The sequence below is a fragment of the Puma concolor genome, chromosome A1, assembly GCF_028749965.1.
Source record: "Puma concolor isolate L17-30 chromosome A1, mPumCon1.1.hap2, whole genome shotgun sequence".
Lineage (NCBI taxonomy): Eukaryota > Metazoa > Chordata > Mammalia > Carnivora > Felidae > Puma > Puma concolor.
Window position 1 is genome coordinate 156,857,260 of NC_141667.1, and position 18,485 is coordinate 156,875,744.

The 18,485-nt window shown below is 49.8% G+C and overlaps 1 protein-coding gene across 1 annotated transcript; it reads left to right on the forward strand.

The window, feature by feature from the left end:
- The first annotated feature begins 665 nt into the window (after positions 1–665).
- Positions 666–15,003, forward strand: SH3BP5L (SH3 binding domain protein 5 like). The gene is made up of 7 exons (XM_025920229.2): positions 666–794; positions 1,268–1,877; positions 9,026–9,088; positions 9,254–9,382; positions 11,323–11,484; positions 12,371–12,544; positions 13,118–15,003. The coding sequence occupies exons 2-7, from the start codon at positions 1,695–1,697 to the stop codon at positions 13,586–13,588; spliced, it is 1,182 nt and encodes a 393-aa protein (XP_025776014.1). The 5' UTR covers positions 666–794; positions 1,268–1,694; the 3' UTR covers positions 13,589–15,003.
- Positions 15,004–18,485: the final 3,482 nt, after the last annotated feature.

The window sequence follows — 18,485 nt, forward strand, 5'->3', positions numbered from 1 at the left end:
CAGAGCCTGGAGCCTGTTTCCGATTCTGTGTCTCCCTCTCTCTCTCTGCCCCTCCCCTGTTCACGCTCTGTCTCTCTCTGTCCCAAAAATAAACGTTGAAAAAAAAAATTAAAAAAAAAATAAATAAACGTCGTTACTAAGGACCTTGCTGACTTCACCAAAGTGATTACCGATAGTTACTTCTGCAAAACGACCGTATGTGCCAAATAAAGAGTTCGCTTGACCTGGATCCGAGCCGTCCCGCTGCCACGGCAGAAGCCAACAAGTTCACTTCTGGCGCCGCTTCTGACTTCCTGGGCGAGGCCGGAAGTAGCTTTCCGGCCGCCAGAGCCGCAGAGCGTAAAACAAGATGGCAGCACTCCGACTAAAGCGATTGTCCAATCTTCGTTTTATTTCTACCACCTCCATACCCACAAGGGACTCCGAACTTCCATAACCAGATCTAATTTTTCTCACCACAACACGTTCATATTTCAGTGTCGTTAATCTGGGGTGGAAGATGGGTTGGAGGCAGCTCCAGGCAGCGACCATGAGTACCATGGGGCATCATTTTGTACGGAAACCGGAAACCAAACGCCGGGCGGGGACGAGGTACGGAAATCCAGAGGTGGCCCGGCTGGCCAGTAGAGTGTGGGGGGAGGGGCGAAAGGGCTGGAGGGCGTTGTTAGCGCATGATGTATTTCCGCTTCCTCTCGGCCCAGTAGCTTTTGGTTGTACTAGCTATCTTGTTGCGGGGAGGGAGGGGGAAGATTGTTTGCAGTGAAGGAGCTCAGTGTACGGGAAGGTAAACTGAGGTAAGGTTCTGTGTCTGGGGCCCGGGGCTTTGCGTCCGGTTGTGTAGGAGGTCTGGGGGCAGGGTCTTCGGGACTGAGGAAGATTGTGGGGTTGGAGCCTGGAGGCTCGTATTGTCCGCCTGTTTGGAGAGAGGAGGGGGGGCGGGGCTGGGGGTTACTAGGTGAATTGCAAAGCCCGGCGGGTGTGGAGTGAGGGAGGGCGGAAGAAAAGGGAGGATGGAGGAGATGGGGAGATATCCGAAGGAAGTCTGGAAAGCGCAGATCGGGAGGGGCTGGGCGAGCGGAGCTGGGACGCGGGAGGTGTAGGATCTCAAGTCCTTGAGGGCTGAGGAAAGTATTCGCGGTGGGGGCTGGTCAGAATAGCGGGGTGTGAAAGGAAGAGAGTGAAGTTCTTGGGAGGCTGAGGGGTTGGAAGGGGCTGGTGGCCTGTGTTCTGATGCTGCCCCTGTACTTGGCCTTTGTTTCCCTTGCAGCTCCCCAGAGACTGTCATCCCGCAGCCTCGGTTCGGGCCCAGCCTTCTCTCTCCAGTTGCCACCACAGCCTGGAGGCGCCTGCCTCCGCCCTCCCGAATGGTGCTACTCCTCGAAGGCCTCGGCCCAGGATCCAAACCCCCTTTGCCCCCTGCCTCGGAGCGGTTGCTCCGGGTTTCTCCTGGTGGACTCCTCGCGACGGGGACGGAAGAACTTTTGCACCGACAAGGCTGTAGCTTTAGGAACCCCGCTGACAACGTGAATCTTGGCCTCTAACCCAGTGTGAGGTCATTCCCGTGTCCCTTTTTACACCCTTTGAGAAGAGAAACTCTTCTTGTTACCTGGAGCCCGGGAAGCCCCAAGCTGGGGCCCTGGTCCCACCATGTCAGTCCTCTCTTGTGCATAGGGCTGTGCCCTCTCCCCATTAGCATGGCTGAATTCAGGCAGGTTCCAGGGGGGCGGGAGACCCCGCAGGGGGAACTTCGGTCTGAGGTTGTAGAGGATGAAGTCCCTCGGAGCCCGGTCGCAGAGGAGCCGGGAAGAGGTGGAAACAACAGCAGTGAGACCAAATTGTCTCCAAGAGAGGAGGAAGAACTGGATCCTCGAATACAGGTGAGAAAACTAAAGGGAAAGGAGAGACAGGGAGCCCAGATTCCAGTTTTCCTGAAGAGCTGTCTGATAAATGAGGGATTAGATTTATTCTCTCCCCAGTGCGCTGGGGCAGGAAAGGAAAACAAGTTTGTCAGCAAATCACTGCAGGATAGTGTGACAAGTTCTAAAAGAGCTGTGTGTGGAGTGCAGAGAAAGGCCTGGGCCTGAGTGCCTGGGGTGTGCTGCTGAAGGCTTAACTGACAAAGGGAAGCAACAAATTGGCCTCAGATGCAGGGCCTCATTTCGGTCAGTGGAGAGTAAAACTATTCTTCTTTCTAAATAAGTAAAGTGGCTGTTGGCCCAGAGATGCGGTATGAGTGGGAGGCACTTTTGAATCTTCTCTTTTGTCATCTTCTCATTAGTGCCTCCCAGGGATGTTCACATCTGTAAAGGGTGAGACATTTCATGTTTTACAACGCCTCACCAGATGGAGGCCTGTAAGGAAATCTGATGTGTTTATGGAGTTGTATCAGCCATGGTCCGTCCTTAATACGGATTCCGAGTTCTGAGGATGCTGGTTATACCAAATGAATGGAAAAGCTGACTTATTGCCTTGGAGTGTTTACAGGCTAGTAGTTGGTAGGATGGGCAGATCTTTGTGAAGGAGCAGTGGGTGAGGACAGAGACCATGGGGAGGAGATGCATGGTCGGCTGAGGTGGGATTGTAGTGTTTACGTGCATTGGCTGGGAAGGGTTCCCTGGGAAAGCAGCTTGGGTAGGTGAGGGCAGGAAGTGCTTGTGTGTTTGGGGCTCAGTCTGCCATAAGGTCTCATAGCATCTCCAAGATTCTGATGTGGAGGTGACTCACACCTCTGTAGGTGAGCAAGAACATCTTAGGGCGTGCATTCCTGGGCTTCTCTGTCAACAAACCTTTATTAGATTGCTTCAGTGAGTCAAGAAGAAATCAAATCTGGTCCTCACATCCTTCCTGCCCTCTTGGTGGGGGTTCCCTGGATGTTGGGCAGAGGAACTCCATGCTTATATGGGAGATGCAGTGAGCCATTCATCTACTGGCATGAGTCAGTAATTTATTTCCACCCTATCTCATGGGTGTTGCATTGAAAACAGCTCAATTTCTTCTGCTAATTTTACAGATTTGTCATCTACTGAGGAAGTAAGTTATAGTGAAAAACACATTGGCCTGAGATTGAAACAACCTCCAGCCTCATGATTTGTGATTTTCATGCAAGTTATGTAATGTCTAAGCCTCACTAACTTCATCTATAAAGTGAGGGGTTGGTGCAGTTTATTTGCACAACTGCTCACTCTGCTCTGACATAGTCCTATGATTCTTTTCTGTTACAACTCTTTTGCTTATCTCTTGGTGAAAGTTTGGAGGTAGTATTTTGGGAAACAGACCCCTGTCTGTTCTGTTGGGAGGAGGACTGTATGGTGTGCTTCATACACCTTCTCCCAACATTCCTTGCTCTGCTCCAGGGGAGGATCTACTGTGGTTTCTTTGCTCAGTCTCTCCTGCTCCTGTGTATTTTTCCAGCACCCACACAGGCAAAGGCAGTAGTACGAAGAGTCACTCTCATGTTTTGCTGTTCACTAAAGTAGCTATTAGCCACACGTGGTTACTTAAGTAAAATCAGTTAAAATTAAATAAAAATGCAGTTCCCCAGCTGCTGTTGGTATTGTAGAAGTAGAACATAGTTCTATTAGAAGAGCTCTGTGAGGGTTGAAGAATATCAAGCAGGCCTAGATTTGCCTTAATTCCAGGGAGCTTGCAGTGTTGTTAATTGGAGCAAGAGGGACAGGCAGATCATAATCTCTCTTGCTAAACTGGGAGGCACATTGTGGAATGGTGTGGGTAATGTGGGGAGGAAAGGTCTTGTTGTAGAGGCTTCCCCCTTTTATGGCACACTGATGGCTGGGCCAGTACTCTGCCCTTAGCAGGGATTCTGCATCTTCTTGCCATGTGGAAGAGGCAGCCTGATGTGAGGGGTACCCTTCAGGGAGGAAGCTGGCAGCATTCAGCCTTTCTGGGTTTGGTCTCCTCTAGATAAGAAAGAGATTGCTGTGTGTCTTTTGAGGTCCCTCTTATTGGGACCTCTCTCTCATAACACAAGACCATGTTATCCTGGTAACTCTGTTTCAGTGCTTTAAATGGATTCTCAGTGCATTCTGTGATTCTCTGCCAACAGATGCATCTTAATCCACCAGCGAATTTTAAAAATACCTGTTCTTGGGGCACCTGGTTGGCTCAGTCTGTTGAGCGTCCAACTCTTGATTTTGGCTTAGGTCATGATTCTAGGGTTGTGAGATTGAATCCTGCATCAGGCTCTGTCCTGTGAGCCTACTTAAGATATTCTCTCTCTCTCTCTCTCTCTCTCTCTCTCTCTCTCTCTCTCTCTCTCTTTCTGCCCCCTCCCTCATTCGTGCACGTGTGCATGTGTTGTCTCTCTCTGTCTCTAAAAATAAAAATAAAATATAAAACAAAAAATAAAGGAAAATAAAATAAAAATACCTGTTCCTGAGCCATGCCCAGACATGTGAATTCTGGTCTCATTGGGGGTGAGAAATGGTTCTAACATGTAGTCTACATGTGCCCACTCAGCCAGGGATATCCCAAAGGCTAGGGACTCTGTTCAGGTATTTTCTGGGATTCCCAGAAATGGTTGCCCTTAGGAGAAGGCTCTTACTGATACGGGAAATGGGGTTTCTTGGCAGGCAGTTCATGTCCCCATTGTCTGGTGGGATACCTCTGGAATTTGGAGGCAAGCCAGCTGGAGATCACCTCTAGGCTGACCTGGAGTGTGCTATCACCCAGGGAAGGCCACTGTCTTAGTCTCCATGTCTTGAGGTCAGCATAGTTCTCTGAGGCTTTCTGGCTCGTCCTCAGCTTTCTGAGAGAGGGTCCCAGTGGAGGGAAGGAGTGAAGGAGGATGGTGCTAGGGTGAGCCTAGGTCTCCTCCCCTGTGACTTCTCAGTTCCCTTTGTGATGATGGGTACATTCATCTTCAGGTGAGTGGATACAGTCACTCACCTCCTCCTTTGACTCTTCAGAGTGACTTTGCAACCTCTTCATCCTCATCTGAAGTATCCGTTTAGCTCTCACAGGATAATCATATTTCCCTTACTTAGTCCTTGAGCCATGCATCACCCTGGCCCTGCATCACCATGAGCTTGTGTGTTTTAGTAGCCTGTAAAAGGTGAGCAGGCACATCTGTAGATGGAGCACCCATGCCTTTGAATCAGTGGCCTGGCATCCTGGGAATGTGCCTGCCATGTCTGGGGAAGGTCACCCTCCCTGCTGGCTGTGGGATCACTGATGGATGATGCCTGCTGACTCAGACTTCATTCTATTCAAATTTCCATTTCAGCCAGGTGCCAGGAGTCCCTGGTGGAGCAGGCCAAATGTACTATGTTGCCAACTTCCCAAAACAGAGCCCTGAGTGCTCATTGGCTTCCTGCTTAGCCTTGCCCTGGGTCTGCCTCAGCCTGCTTGTCCCCCACCTCCCCCGACCCCCTTGCTCACCTACCATCTATCCTATTCTGGTCCCCCGTCTCCTTGTCCTGTTAGAGCTTTGTGACTGAGGGGCAGACCTCATCATCGAAAGACTTTTTTAATTGCTGGAAATGTTGTGTGGATGCAAGTTCCCTTCTAGAAAGATGTGCCTACTCCTGCTGTTTGCCAACAATCAGAGCCCTTTACGTACTTTTTCCGGTGGGGATGACTTATGTAGAGAGGCATTCATTCCTGTGATGATCTTGTTGATCTTGATGATCTGGGAGCACTTTGGGCCGTGGAACTGAGTGGGATCCAGTCTTGGACCTTGGTTTGCCCATGGGAATGTTTCAGGCTGGCCTTTACCCACCTCCTTCTGTTTTCCAGAATCAGTTTATTGCCTCCTGAGGCATATCCTTTTCCCACCAGAAATGTGTTTTTTTTAGTTTGATGGTACTCCTGTCTTCTCTGAGGCATCCATCTGAAGATGTCCTTAACCCTAGGATGGTGGTCACAATATCAGGAAAACCAGATCCAAGGTTAGGTCCCTGATCCATTTTCAATTCTGCCTCTAATTCCCTACTCCATTGTTTCTTATCTAGCAAATTTGAACGAGTTGAGAAAGAGAATATTCTGGCAAGAGCTGCGAAAGCACTGTCACTTCATCTCCCAGATAGTCTGAAACCCATTGTGGGCCTAAAAAAGCTAGAGGAAGACTAGGCCCATGGTGGGAGAGGTTGTCTCTCACCCTAACAGGAATTGCCTTTTGTGAGAGCCCTTGGGGTGATTCTGTCCACTGAAGGCTATGTCCTTGTTAGGAAGGCACTGTGAAACCCTGATCTCTGTGTGTCAGGTAGTGCTGGCTCTGGCCCCAGGCCTCTTGTGGGCTCCTGTGAGCCATGTCAGCTGCTTATGGTTCCACAGTGTTTTGTTGTAACCTTATGGACACTGGGTTGTGTGAGTAATCAGGTTGCTCATGTGCACCAACGTCCAGGCCCACAATGTCCAATGTGGGAGTCACATGCTGCTGGCCAAATTGAGATGTACCCTAAGGGTCAGATGCACGAGGATTTCAAGGGCATAGATTAAAAAGAATGTAAAAGTGTTTTATAATTTATGTTGAAAACATATTAGGGGCGCCTGGGTGGCGCAGTTGGTTAAGCGTCCGACTTCAGCCAGGTCACGATCTCGCGGTCCGTGAGTTCGAGCCCCGCGTCGGGCTCTGGGCTGATGGCTCAGAGCCTGGAGCCTGTTTCCGATTCTGTGTCTCCCTCTCTCTCTGCCCCTCCCCCGTTCATGCTCTGTCTCTCTCTGTCCCAAATATAAATAAACGTTGAAAAAAAAAAAAAAAAAAAAAAAAAAAGAAAACATATTAAAATTATAATATTTTGTCTACATTGAGTTAAATGGAATGTATTATAATTTAATCTGTTTGCTTTTGCATTTTTTAAAGTTTATTCACCTTAGAGAGAGAGGGAGGGGCAGAGAGAGGGCAGAGACAGAAACTCCTAAGCTGGCTCTACACTTTCGGCACAGAGCTGGATGCGGGGCTTGAGTTCATGAATCGTGAGATCATGACCTGAGCTGAAATGAAGAGTTGGACACTTAACCAACTGAGCCACCCAGGCGCCCCTCTTTTGCATTTTTTTTTTTTTTTTAATTTTTTTTTCAACGTTTTTATTTTTTTTATTTTTGGGACAGAGAGAGACAGAGCATGAACGGGGGAGGAGCAGAGAGAGAGGGAGACACAGAGTCGGAAACAGGCTCCAGGCTCTGAGCCATCAGCCCAGAGCCTGATGCGGGGCTCGAACTCACGGACCGCGAGATCGTGACCTGGCTGAAGTCGGACGCTTAACCGACTGCGCCACCCAGGCGCCCCTCTTTTGCATTTTTTTAAAAACATGTTGCCAGAATACTAAAAATTCAATGTCAGGCCCATGTCAGTTCTGCTCTGTAAAGTTTAGAGCCAAATTTATGGCCTCCTTTGAGGAAGTGTCTGCATTGTTGTAGGTATGTGTATTTTCATGAGGTGTGTGAGAGCTAGTGATGGCAGCATTGCTCTCTGCCAAGTGCAGGTTATGTCTGGGTCATGGGCAGCAGGCAGACACAGCCTGGGTTCCACTATCCTGTCCAGGGTCTGCAGGGCTCCTGGGAGAGGATTCCATAGCTGAGTGTCAGGCATTTCACTGGGCATTGATCCTTCTCAGGAGTGTCCTTGGCATGCTGGGCTCCAGGAACTTGACTGAGAAAGGACAGGGAGCATACTTGAGACCAGCACCTCTCCCTACTCTCTGCCATGTCAGTGAAAGGCCCAGGTGGTTCTGTTGCTTCTTTCTCTAGCCTTGGGGCCAGTGAGATCCTTTAAAAAAAAAATTTTTTTTTTTTAATGTTTATTTACTTTTGACAGAGAGAGAGAGAGAGCATGAGCAGGGGAGGGGCAGAGAGAGAGGGAGACACAGAATCTGAAGCAGGTTCCAGGCTTCAAGCTGTCAGCACAGAGTCCGACGTGGGGCTTGAACTCACAGACTGCAAGATAATGATCTGAGCCGAAGTCAGATGCTCAACCGACTGAGCCACCCAGGTGCACCAAGGGCCAGTGAGATCCTTATGCTACCATGTCTGGTGACTTGTCCCCAGTGTTCTCCTTCCCTGCCACAGAATCTGTTGTGTGAGGACCTGGGGTCTCTGTCAGTCAACTGCTCAAGCAGGCCTAGAGGTCTCTTGAACCATGGAATCTTCCTAATCTTGACCTCAACCAGACCCTCATGATTCTGCTTCCTGCATTTCTTTGGGATCGCCCTGTCCTCTCCCACCTGGAATACTGCAGACAGCCTCCACTTTTTTCTCCCTGGCCACTGTAAACTTTCCACATACTGCTCAGACCCACCTTCCTAAACCACAGACTGGGTGGTGCCAGGCTCTAAGGGGCTCCCCCTGCCATTGGGAAAAGTTCTGGTATCCTTTCTCCTGTATGTACCCCAGCCTTGCTGGCTTCTCACCTGACAAGCTGCCTGCTCTGGGCACATGCTTGTCACTGGTGCTTTTCGGTGTATCTGTCAAGGCCCAGCCTAGGAGCAAGTCCTCAGGGTGTCCTGCCTGGCCTTTCCTGCCCTGGTAGGTGATCCTGCTGCTCCCACCAGGCCTGCTTCTTACAGTTCCTTGTACCACTTTTTTCTTACTGAGTCCGGAGCTTCTGGCTCTTTGTTTTCTGAATTCTTGGGTGTCATGGTGCTGAGCTGTGATAAGTGTGTAGTAAATGTGTAGTGAGTGACTGGCCTAGTGTTCCTCTCTCAGGAACACAGACTGTTAGCTCCAAGGCAACTTCTATTGGCTGGAATTTCGGAGAGAAGGTGGCCACATGTTCTAATGAAGAGAGGGCAGGCTTGCTGCCACTTTGCTGTGTGCATGTGTGTGTTCTATTCTCTGAATGGTGATTTCCTCATCTTTAAAATGGGGGTTTTACTGTCTGATGCAGAGGTGGAGTTGTGAGGATTACAGGAGACTGTATATTAGGTCTCCTGCACGGAGGCATTTGACAGTGCCCTTTTCCTCCATTTCTTCCCTTCCTTAATCAGGCAGACTTTCCCTCCCACCCCACACGGTTCATGTAAGAGGCTACTTTTTCCCACTGCTCTAACTCTTTGCCCCTCTTTGGCAGGAGGAGCTAGAGCATCTCAACCAGGCCAGTGAGGAGATCAACCAGGTGGAGCTGCAGCTGGATGTGAGTGTTGATCCTTTTCTTCACACCCTTGGGCTAGTCTCTGGAGGTGTCTTCTTTTCTCCCTGTTCAATACAGTGGCAGGGGAAGGGGCATGTATGAAAAATGAGAGGGGCTGGGACCCACACATGTGCCTTCCTTCTGCCAATGTCCCTGTCCCTTTGCCAGGAGGCCAGGACCACCTACCGAAGGATCTTGCAGGAGTCAGCAAGGAAGCTCAACACACAGGGCTCCCACTTGGGGAGCTGCATCGAGAAGGCCCGGCCCTACTATGAGGCTCGGCGGCTTGCTAAGGAGGTATGGCTAGCTGATGCACGTTCCAGGAGGGGCGCATACAGAGCCTGGCCCTGGACTCTTCTAGTCACACAGAACACTTTCTGGTTTCTCTTATTTCTCTTCCCTTTGGTTCATGTCTCTTTTCTTTGCTCACCTCTCCATTCCTTTACCCTTTTCCTTCCCCCCCTTTTTTACACAAGTAATGGGTTCAGTATTGGAAGACTCAAATGTAACAGTAACTATAAAAGGAGAAGAAAACCAAAATCACTCCAAATCCTGCCATGTGCCTGTTTCACATTTTTTGCATCTAGAATTTATTTTAGTCAAGTATGGTAAGACACAGACACAGAGACAGCTGCCATGAAAAGAGAGTTTATTACTTAAAATTTCCAAGAAGAAAGAGCATGCCGCACCACCTAGGGCCACCTGGGGAAGCACTTGGGTTGATCAGGAGGCGGAAGACATGAGAGGAAAACTTGGCTCAGAGCCTTTATTGCGGTTATAATAGGAAGGAATGGGTAAGGCAGGGTAGGCAACTTTTAATAATTTTTCTTTTTTTTTTCTTAACGTTTATTTATTTTTGGGACAGAGAGAGACAGAGCATGAACGGGGGAGGGGCAGAGAGAGAGGGAGACACAGAATCGGAAACAGGCTCCAGGCTCTGAGCCATCAGCCCAGAGCCCGACGGGGCGCTCGAACTCACTGACCGCGAGATTGTGACCTGGCTGAAGTCGGACGCTTAACCGACTGTGCCACCCAGGCGCCCCTCGGCAACTTTGATCAAATTTAGAGTTAGATAGCTTGAATAACTGTGGGCCCTGGGCTATAGGGGTGGTTTCTATATTTTGGTACCTGGCCCTGGGTTAATGTAGGGCAGAGGAAATAATTGGCTTTGTGTGTGAGAGTTAGATAAAGGAGGTGGTGGGCTTTGGATTGGTTGGTTTGCATTTGAAAAGTATGCTCACAGAGGAGTTTGGTATCTCTAGGAATTAGCCCTAGGAAAACCCCAGGATGTGAAAGCATCATAAAATAGAGAAAATAAAAAATGTAATTAATACAATACAGATAACCCCTTGATTTTTGGGTGTGTGTATATCCTGCCAAAATGAGATTTATGATACGTGCTATTTTTCTTCCTTTATTTTACTTATTTACATATTTCCATGTCAATAAACATACATCCATGCTATCATTTTTTAAAGCTGCTTAACATTTCCTCATATTATTATTGTTATTAATGTTCTATTATACACTTAATCACTTCCCTATAATTGAAAACTTAGGTTTGTTTCCAGTTTCATGTTTGGTAAGCATGGATGTAATGAGTATCTCAAAACACTTGTCTTATTTCCTTCAGCTTACAGGCTGGACTGGAGGTGATGGTCTCAGGGGTGTACTCTCTGTGAGACTTGGTCCAAGTCATTCACCACCTTCAAACTAAAGTGGGGTGGATCTTTCTTTGTTCTCCCTAGAGCACAGGCCAGTGGCCTTTGCGAGTGCTGGGTTTCACACATTCACCCTGCAGTGGCAGTATCATTTTCCAGTCCTTTTTTTTTTAAGTTTATTTTTTTATTTTTGAGAGAGAACACAAGTGGGAGAGGGGCAGAGAGGGAGAGGAAGACACAGAATCCAAAGCAGGCTGACCTGTCAGTGCAGAGCCCAATGTGGGGCTCAAACCCATAAACCGTGAGATCATGACCCAAGCCCAAGTTGGACATTTAACCAACTGAGCCACCAGGCTCCCCATCCAGTCTTTATTTCTGCATTTATTTCTTTTGAGCCATATCCTTACAAGATAGTCTTTATGGAATGTTGCTTCTTTGGAATTTATCCTTAGTGCAGTTTGGGAAGTGAAGCTGATGTTGCACTGGGCCTTCCTCCTCTTGTCCTCATCCAGGATGGGTCTCCATGGGCGGTGGGGGTCCCTTGGGGCTCCCCATCCTGATGGTCCCGTCTTCCAGGCCCAGCAAGAGACACAGAAGGCAGCGCTGCGGTATGAGCGGGCCGTGAGCATGCACAATGCTGCCCGGGAGATGGTGTTTGTGGCTGAGCAGGGTGTCATGGCTGACAAGAACCGGCTGGACCCCACATGGCAGGAGATGCTCAACCATGCCACCTGCAAGGTGAGCCAGGTTTCCTCCGGTTCTGGTACTTCTTTGGCTATTCTTTCATCCCATCTCCCTCTTTCTTCCTTTCTTCTACCCTCCAGCCCTCCCTCAGCTTTGATTATGTTTCAGGCAAAACCTTTTCCTTCCTCTCTGCCCTTTTTGGCCTCCATTTACATTTCCTTCTGACTTAAGAATGTCTCTCTGGGCTCTCCTTGAACCTTTGCATCCAGATATGGGACTGACCCCCAGTTGATCCACCCCCTGGATTCTCAAGATTCAACACTCACATTTTGTTACGTTTAGCTGTGACCCCTCACTTCTATGTTCAGAATGTTCTCCTTTTCTTACTTTTGGGCTCTGCTAGTGTACCGTGATTTTTGAAGTGTAATTTATGTATCATTTCTAAGCTACTCCCAGGGGACTAGGGAGTGGGAAGATCCCTAGCATCAGCTCCAGTCCACTGGGGCTGTTAGAACAAAATAACATAGACTGAGTGGCTTAAGCAAGTTTATTTCTCACAGCTCTGCAGGTTAGGAAGATCAGGTGCAGGCAGATTTGGTACCAGGTGAAGGCCTGCTTCCTGGTTCCTAGACAGCTGGCAGTCTTTTCACTGTGACCTTGCGAGGTGGAAGGAGTGAGTGAGAGCTCTCCAGGAATTCTTTTGTGAGGACACTAATCCCATTTATTTATTTTTTGAGTGCTCCCACCTGTATAACCTAATCACCTCCAATACCATCACCTTAGGGGTGAGGATTGCAACATGAATTTTTTGGAGGGGAGGAGAGAGATAAACATTTAGTCTCTAGCAGCAGATGTCAGATCCTGAAGGATGGTCATGTCTTGAGAGGCAAGAACATGGGTCCTGGGTCAGTGATGTATGTCCTGGTGAATGTATGGCCAGGTGAATGAGGCAGAGGAGGAGCGGCTTCGTGGTGAGCGGGAACATCAGCGGGTGACTCGGCTGTGCCAGCAGGCTGAAGCTCGGGTCCAGGCCCTGCAGAAGACTCTCCGGCGGGCCATTGGCAAGAGCCGCCCCTACTTTGAGCTCAAGGCCCAGTTCAGCCAGATTCTGGAGGTAAGGCAGTGGGGGTGGGGGAGAGTGTGTGAATAGGCAGGAAGGGGGTAGGCATGGAGAGTGAGGGCAGTTAGAGGGGATGCCAGTGCCTCTCTGGTCCATCTGACAGACCAGTGTGGTGGCCCAGGTGGAGGTACATATGCTAAGAATGATACCTAGGAGTGGGAGTTGGGCTTGGGGAATGGGTCCTGGTAGAGAATGGAGTTAAAAGGAAGTAAATGAGAAAAAGTGGGAATCAGGGGAAACCAGGGAGAATGGGGATGAGGAACTGGCCAGATAGGGAAAGGGAACCATGGGGAGAGGAGGAGTGGGTGGGAATGAAGACTTGGGAGGAAGGTCTTGTAAGGCCAAGAGCAGGGTGATACTGCTGGGAAAGAGGAAGAAGAGAAGAGTGAAGAGGGGCTAGGCTGGGTGGGGTGGAGCACTGCAGGTTTGTGTTGGATGGTGAGCTGGCCTAAGAGTCCAGGAAAGGAGGCACCAGTGGAAAGTGCTGAGTGGAGCTGAAGGGACTCCGCTCCAGGAGCCACGGACAGTTGGCCAGTCGGTCACCTCACTTTGTTCCTCCCTCTGCAGGAGCACAAGGCCAAGGTGACAGAGCTGGAGCAACAGGTGGCCCAGGCCAAGACTCGCTATTCAGTTGCCCTGCGCAACCTGGAGCAGATCAGCGAGCAGATCCATGCCCGGCGCCGGGGCCAGCCCCCTCATGCCCCTGGCCAGCGGCGCTCCTCCCCTGTGGGGGCAGAGGCCGGGCCTGATGGTGGCGAGGATGGAGACAGTGGTATCATAGAAGGGGCTGAAGGCGGGGTGCTGGAGGAGGGCAGTAGCCTGGGGCCTGGCCCTGCCCCTGACACAGACACACTGAGCCTACTGAGCCTACGCACAGTGGCCTCAGACCTGCAGAAGTGTGACTCTGTGGAGCACCTGCGGGGCCTCTCAGACCACACCAGTCTGGATGGCCAGGAGCTGGGTTCCCGGAGTGGGGGGCGCTGGGGCAGTGATGGCGGGGGCCGTGGGGGCCGCCACCAGCGCAGCATCAGCCTGTAGTTCATGCTCAGGGTGGCTGGTTCCTACCACCATTGGCCCATGTAGGGCTCCAAGCTCCCTGTCCTCAGGTCCTTGCTTCCCTTGGAGAGGTCAGGTTGGCTCTTGTCTCTGGTGAATTTCTCTCCCTCCTCCCCCAGTTCTTTGCAGGTGGCAGCTCTCTTTGCCTTACCCCTTCAGAAGGCTTTTTCTATGGCTCTCACATTTGCCCTCCCCCTGCTAGCTCCTCTTGGTCTGATGTTCTTCACTGCCCCCTTTCTGCTTTCCTTCCATCTGTCTGGCTTTCCCCTCAGGGAACTTGGTCTAGAAGGTACAGGGTAGCCCACTGGAGAAGGTGGATGTGGGACCTGAGTTTTGACATCTTGGCCCCCTGGTTTGAGGCAATAGACAGGTGTCCCTCCCACCTCCCCATCTCCCAAGGGGGCCTAGGGATGCTACAGAGCCTCTGTCCTAGCCTGCCTGTATGTAATCTGTAAAATGCACTGTAGGACTGTGTGCCTCTGGAAAACACTACACAACCCTGCAGTGCTCCCTTCTCATTACCTAAGCCACTTTGCTGTGTGTGCCACAAAGAAGGACTTGAAGGGTACCAGTGTCAGAGAAGGTGAAACCCAACCCCACTGTCCACATAGAGGACACCACCTCCAGACAGGCTCCCATGTGCATGTTGTTTCCCCAGCTGAGCTGGGCCATTAACATTGCCAAGGTGCTAGTGGGTCTCTAGCAGGGTCCATGTTGGGGGGTGGAGACATAATGAGGTCCTGATGGTTGAGGCCTTCGCGGTTCCTGCTGCAGAGTTGGGTTTACTTTTTCTGGGTGGAGGTCACTGAGTTTAATCTCAGCGCCCTCCTGCTGGGTGGAGTTAGGGAATTTGGTGCTCAATCCCTCTCCCTCTTTCTTCCCCAAACCAGACAATACCTACTCCAGAATCCCTTGGGGACTGTTCAGGTTTGGCTACTGAGCCTTCTCTGATGCAGGGAGGGGTTGCCCTAGGGTGAAGGGACCCACCCTCCTTTGGGAGGGGTTTGGTGGTGCTCCAGGCTGTAAGGGAGGAAAAGCAGGGAAGCCACACTGGATCGGGGTGCCTTGGGAGAACTGGTCCTTCCTCCTTTCCCACCCTAAGAGGTCTGAGAGCTGGACTCTGGGCAGGATAGCTTGTGCCTAGGCCTGTATGCTGCTGCCATCAACTGGGAGGAGTGGGCCATCATATGGAGGGTGTTTCCCTGTGCTAAGATGGTCACTATGAGAACCACTGGGTTTGAGGTGGCCATGGGTGGAGGGGAGAAAGGGAGGGAGGATGTGGGCAAGTGTGTGTGCATGTGTTGGGGTGTGTGTGTGTGTGCGAGAGTGAGTGTGAGAGAGAAAGAAAAGGGTCTGCCCCTGATTTTATTTAAATAAAATAGTTTATGTAACAGTAATGTTTACTCTTCCTGTCAGGGAGGGGAAGGGTGTGAGGATGGGGAGGGGGGAAGAGCAGGGCAAAGGGGGGGTGCTTTTTGTATGGGGGAGTCAGGGCAGGGGAGATGCCCCCCCTTCCTCCCACCTGCCAAGCTAGGAAGGGTCTGTGGGGTGGACAGGACATTGTCAATCACTGGAGGTCCAGACCAGATGAGGGTGCCAATCCTGGATGTGTCTGGATGTGAGCATGAAGGAAGGGGAGGGACAAAAGTGGGGTTCTGAGAGACTTGAATTTCAGATAGACCATAATCTTTGCCTCCTGCAATGTTTATGACATTCTTAGTGTAACTTTTTTGCTGTTTATCTGAAATTAAAATTTAACACATGTAAAAGGTGATGTTCAAGTCAGGGTTTGACCTGTTGTGGGATAGAAAGGATTTGAATGTGTTTGGACCCCACAGCCTGTGAAATATCTAGTGGAGTCAGGTTGGGGAGGGATGAGGACTTCAGGAGCCACGGAGGTGTAGAGCGAAAGCTTTGGATTCAGCACCCTCACCTGCACCACCAGAAGTGTGCCAACATTTAAGGGCCAGGTGAGGAGGAGGTCAGCCAGGAGATGGAGAAGGCTCTGCTAGGGAGGAGAGCAGGAGGTCAACAGGAGGTCAGCAGGAGGGAAATGAGTGTCCTGAGGGGCAGGGTGGAGGGCAGAGCAGTGACCCTGGTGATCTCAGATGGCAGATGGGCCATCAGGAGCCACTGTGTTCTGAACATACCAGGTACTGTCCACGTATGAGACTGCCTTTCCTAACTTGGCTTTTTGATAGCAAATTAATTTTTTTCTCACAGTTCCAGAGGAAGTCAGGTCAAGCTATTGGTAGGATTGGTAGGATTAGTTCCTTCTGAGGGTTGTAAGAGAAGGATCTGTTCCAGGTCTCTCTCCTTGACTTGTAGACATCTGTCTTCTCCCAATGTCTTCACATCTTACTGTGTACATGTCTGTGTTCAAATTCCTTTCGTAAAGGATACCAATCATATAGGATTCGGGTCTACTCAAATGACCTCGTTTTAACTTAATAACCATACAGTCACATTCTGGCTGGCTTACAACTGCAACATACACATTCTGAGAGAGAGATAAGTCAGTCACAAGCAAGTCATCACTGTAAATGATGTAAAAGGTATCTGATCCTGTTCTGTCGTAACATCACTGGACTTACCTACCATTCTGCTTATTGGAATGCCCTTCAACCAACCTCTCTCCCTGGGAAGTAAAGTGTGATAAAGCAGATGAGTGCCAAGATATTCCCTTTATTACTGGAAGAGCTGCTATGAGAATGCATGGCCCATGTCTTTGGGCAAGTGGGCTTTCTGAGAGGACACCCCAGGGTCGTACTTCCCTCCCAGTCCTTGACAGTGCAGGACCTGCAAGGCTTCTGGTGTGAAGGAGCCCCAGAAAAGAAGGGCTGACTGCCCACCCAGTTTACTCACAAAAACACCTACTAGATAAGGCAAGAGTGGAGAGCTAGTAGGAGGCTTAAAAGCTTATGGCACTTCCTCTGTATGGAAGAAAACAGCCCCAGCAAATAGGCCACCAACCCTATCTTAACAATAGTGCCTTGTACTTGCCTAGGGTGACTCATGTGCTAGGCATATGAATTTACCCATTTAATTTCCACAACAACATTATGAAGTAAGTAGCGCCATGATGACCTTTTCATGGGTGAGAATACAGGCATAGTAGGGATGTCCGGTTTGCCCCTCACCTTGTAGAAGGTAATGAAAGCAGGTATTTGGACTTGAGTGCAAACACAGGAACCAGATGTGAGAAAGTGGAGTGGGTGTAGTCATCTTTTAGGAAGTTTTACTGGGAAGGGGGGGGGGAGGGTCAAGGAATTTAGCTGTTTTAAAATGAGCAAAAGATGGTCAAATTCAGGTGATGTATCTCATCTCCCCCATTCCTGTACCATGTCATGTCACCCATCACACTGAGTGGTAATTAGTTCTCTCGAGCTATGCCATCCCCGGGTGAGCAGCTGGGCCTCCATCTCCCCCGCACTTAATACATACCTGACACTTAATGTTCAGTAAATGCTTTTGTGTCTCCTCCCCATAGTCCAAACCTATGCCAAGTGACTTTGTTAGTACTGTGGTTAGGAGGTCAGCATCTATATCCACAGTCCTAGAATCATATCTTTATGTCTCCGGGAGGGTATTCTCACACTTCTCTAGGCTCCAATTTTATCACCTACAAAATGAGACAGTGTAGGTGTGCCTAACACTGTGCCAGGTCAGACAGGATGTTAGCCACAATGATCCCTATTAGTTCCCTGCAGCTTTGAGATGAAATGAACTTTAAATTAGGAGGCCTCCTACTATCTAGTGCTAGAGAAGCAGACTTTTTATAAAGGCCCCAATGAGATTTGGATTTACCTCGTACTCTGGTTGTGAGTTTGGTGGTCACCCTCAACTTTGCTCGCACGCATAGCTAAGATGGGCTTCTTGGGTTGTAGTCCTGTTTGGTCAGCAGAGGGCAGCAGCCACCAGAAAGCGGGCTGAGCGCAATCTGTTGGTTCTGGTTCTGTCGATGTGATAATACTGCAGGCCTGTGAGGTTTGCCTCCTCGACCCTTGGTGGGTGGTCCTGGGAACCTAGAGGGGTGGGAGGTGGGGTGTATGCAGCTCACCTGGGCTTCCTGCATTTCTGGTGTGCTTGAATCTCCTGTTGTATGTGAAAACTGGTTCAGGTCTGGTGGGCAGCTGGTCATTTGAGACCAGATGTTCTGTGCCTCTTGATGCCCTGTTCTCCTCCTCAGAACTCACCTCCTTCCTTGTCCTTCTTAGTGCCTTGTCCCTCTCTCTACTTCACCCTCCTTACATATTCCCCTCTTGAGAAGTCCCTTTGGCTTCCCTCCACCACCACTCCTGAGCCCTTGGCTTCCTCTTTGTCCGCCATTCCAGAGCCCCAGGCTGCCACACTGCACCATACCTTGAATTAAGGGAGCCAGGGGACCATTTCACTGGCTGGCAAAAGGGTGTGTGGTGTATTAGATATTTAGCAAGATCTTTTAGAGTTGCAAACAATGTGGTAGGGCTTGCTAGGAACACCACAAGGTGTAATACCATGGATGGGAAAGTCAGGTAGCGAACACAGGTGCATACAGGTAACAGGTGATACAGGGAAGTAAACAAATAGATGTTTAAGAGGGCATTCAGGGAGCTCTGGAAGGTTAGGAAAGATAACAGAGGGCTTTGAGCAGGGAATTACTCTTTGAAGCTCTGGACCAGTCCCTGTCCTCAGGCTGGAGAAATGGTTTGGTGGGAGTACAAACTGGTGCAGCTACTCTGGAAAACAGTATGGAGGTTCCTCAAAAAATTAAAAAGCTATCCTATGACCCAGAAACTGCACTACTAGGTACTTATCCAAAGGATACAAAAATGGTGATTCGAAGAGGCACCTGCACCCCACTGTTTATAGCAGTGCTGTCAACAATAGTCAAATTATG

Excerpts from the sequence above, each read along its gene's own strand:
- SH3BP5L (XM_025920229.2), top strand. The coding sequence starts at position 1,695 with ATGGCTGAATTCAGGCAGGTTCCAGGGGGGCGGGAGACCCCGCAGGGG. Across the intron at positions 9,383-11,322 it reads CTCGGCGGCTTGCTAAGGAG|GCCCAGCAAGAGACACAGAA; the intron begins GTATGGCTAGCT and ends CCCGTCTTCCAG. Across the intron at positions 12,545-13,117 it reads AGTTCAGCCAGATTCTGGAG|GAGCACAAGGCCAAGGTGAC; the intron begins GTAAGGCAGTGG and ends CTCCCTCTGCAG.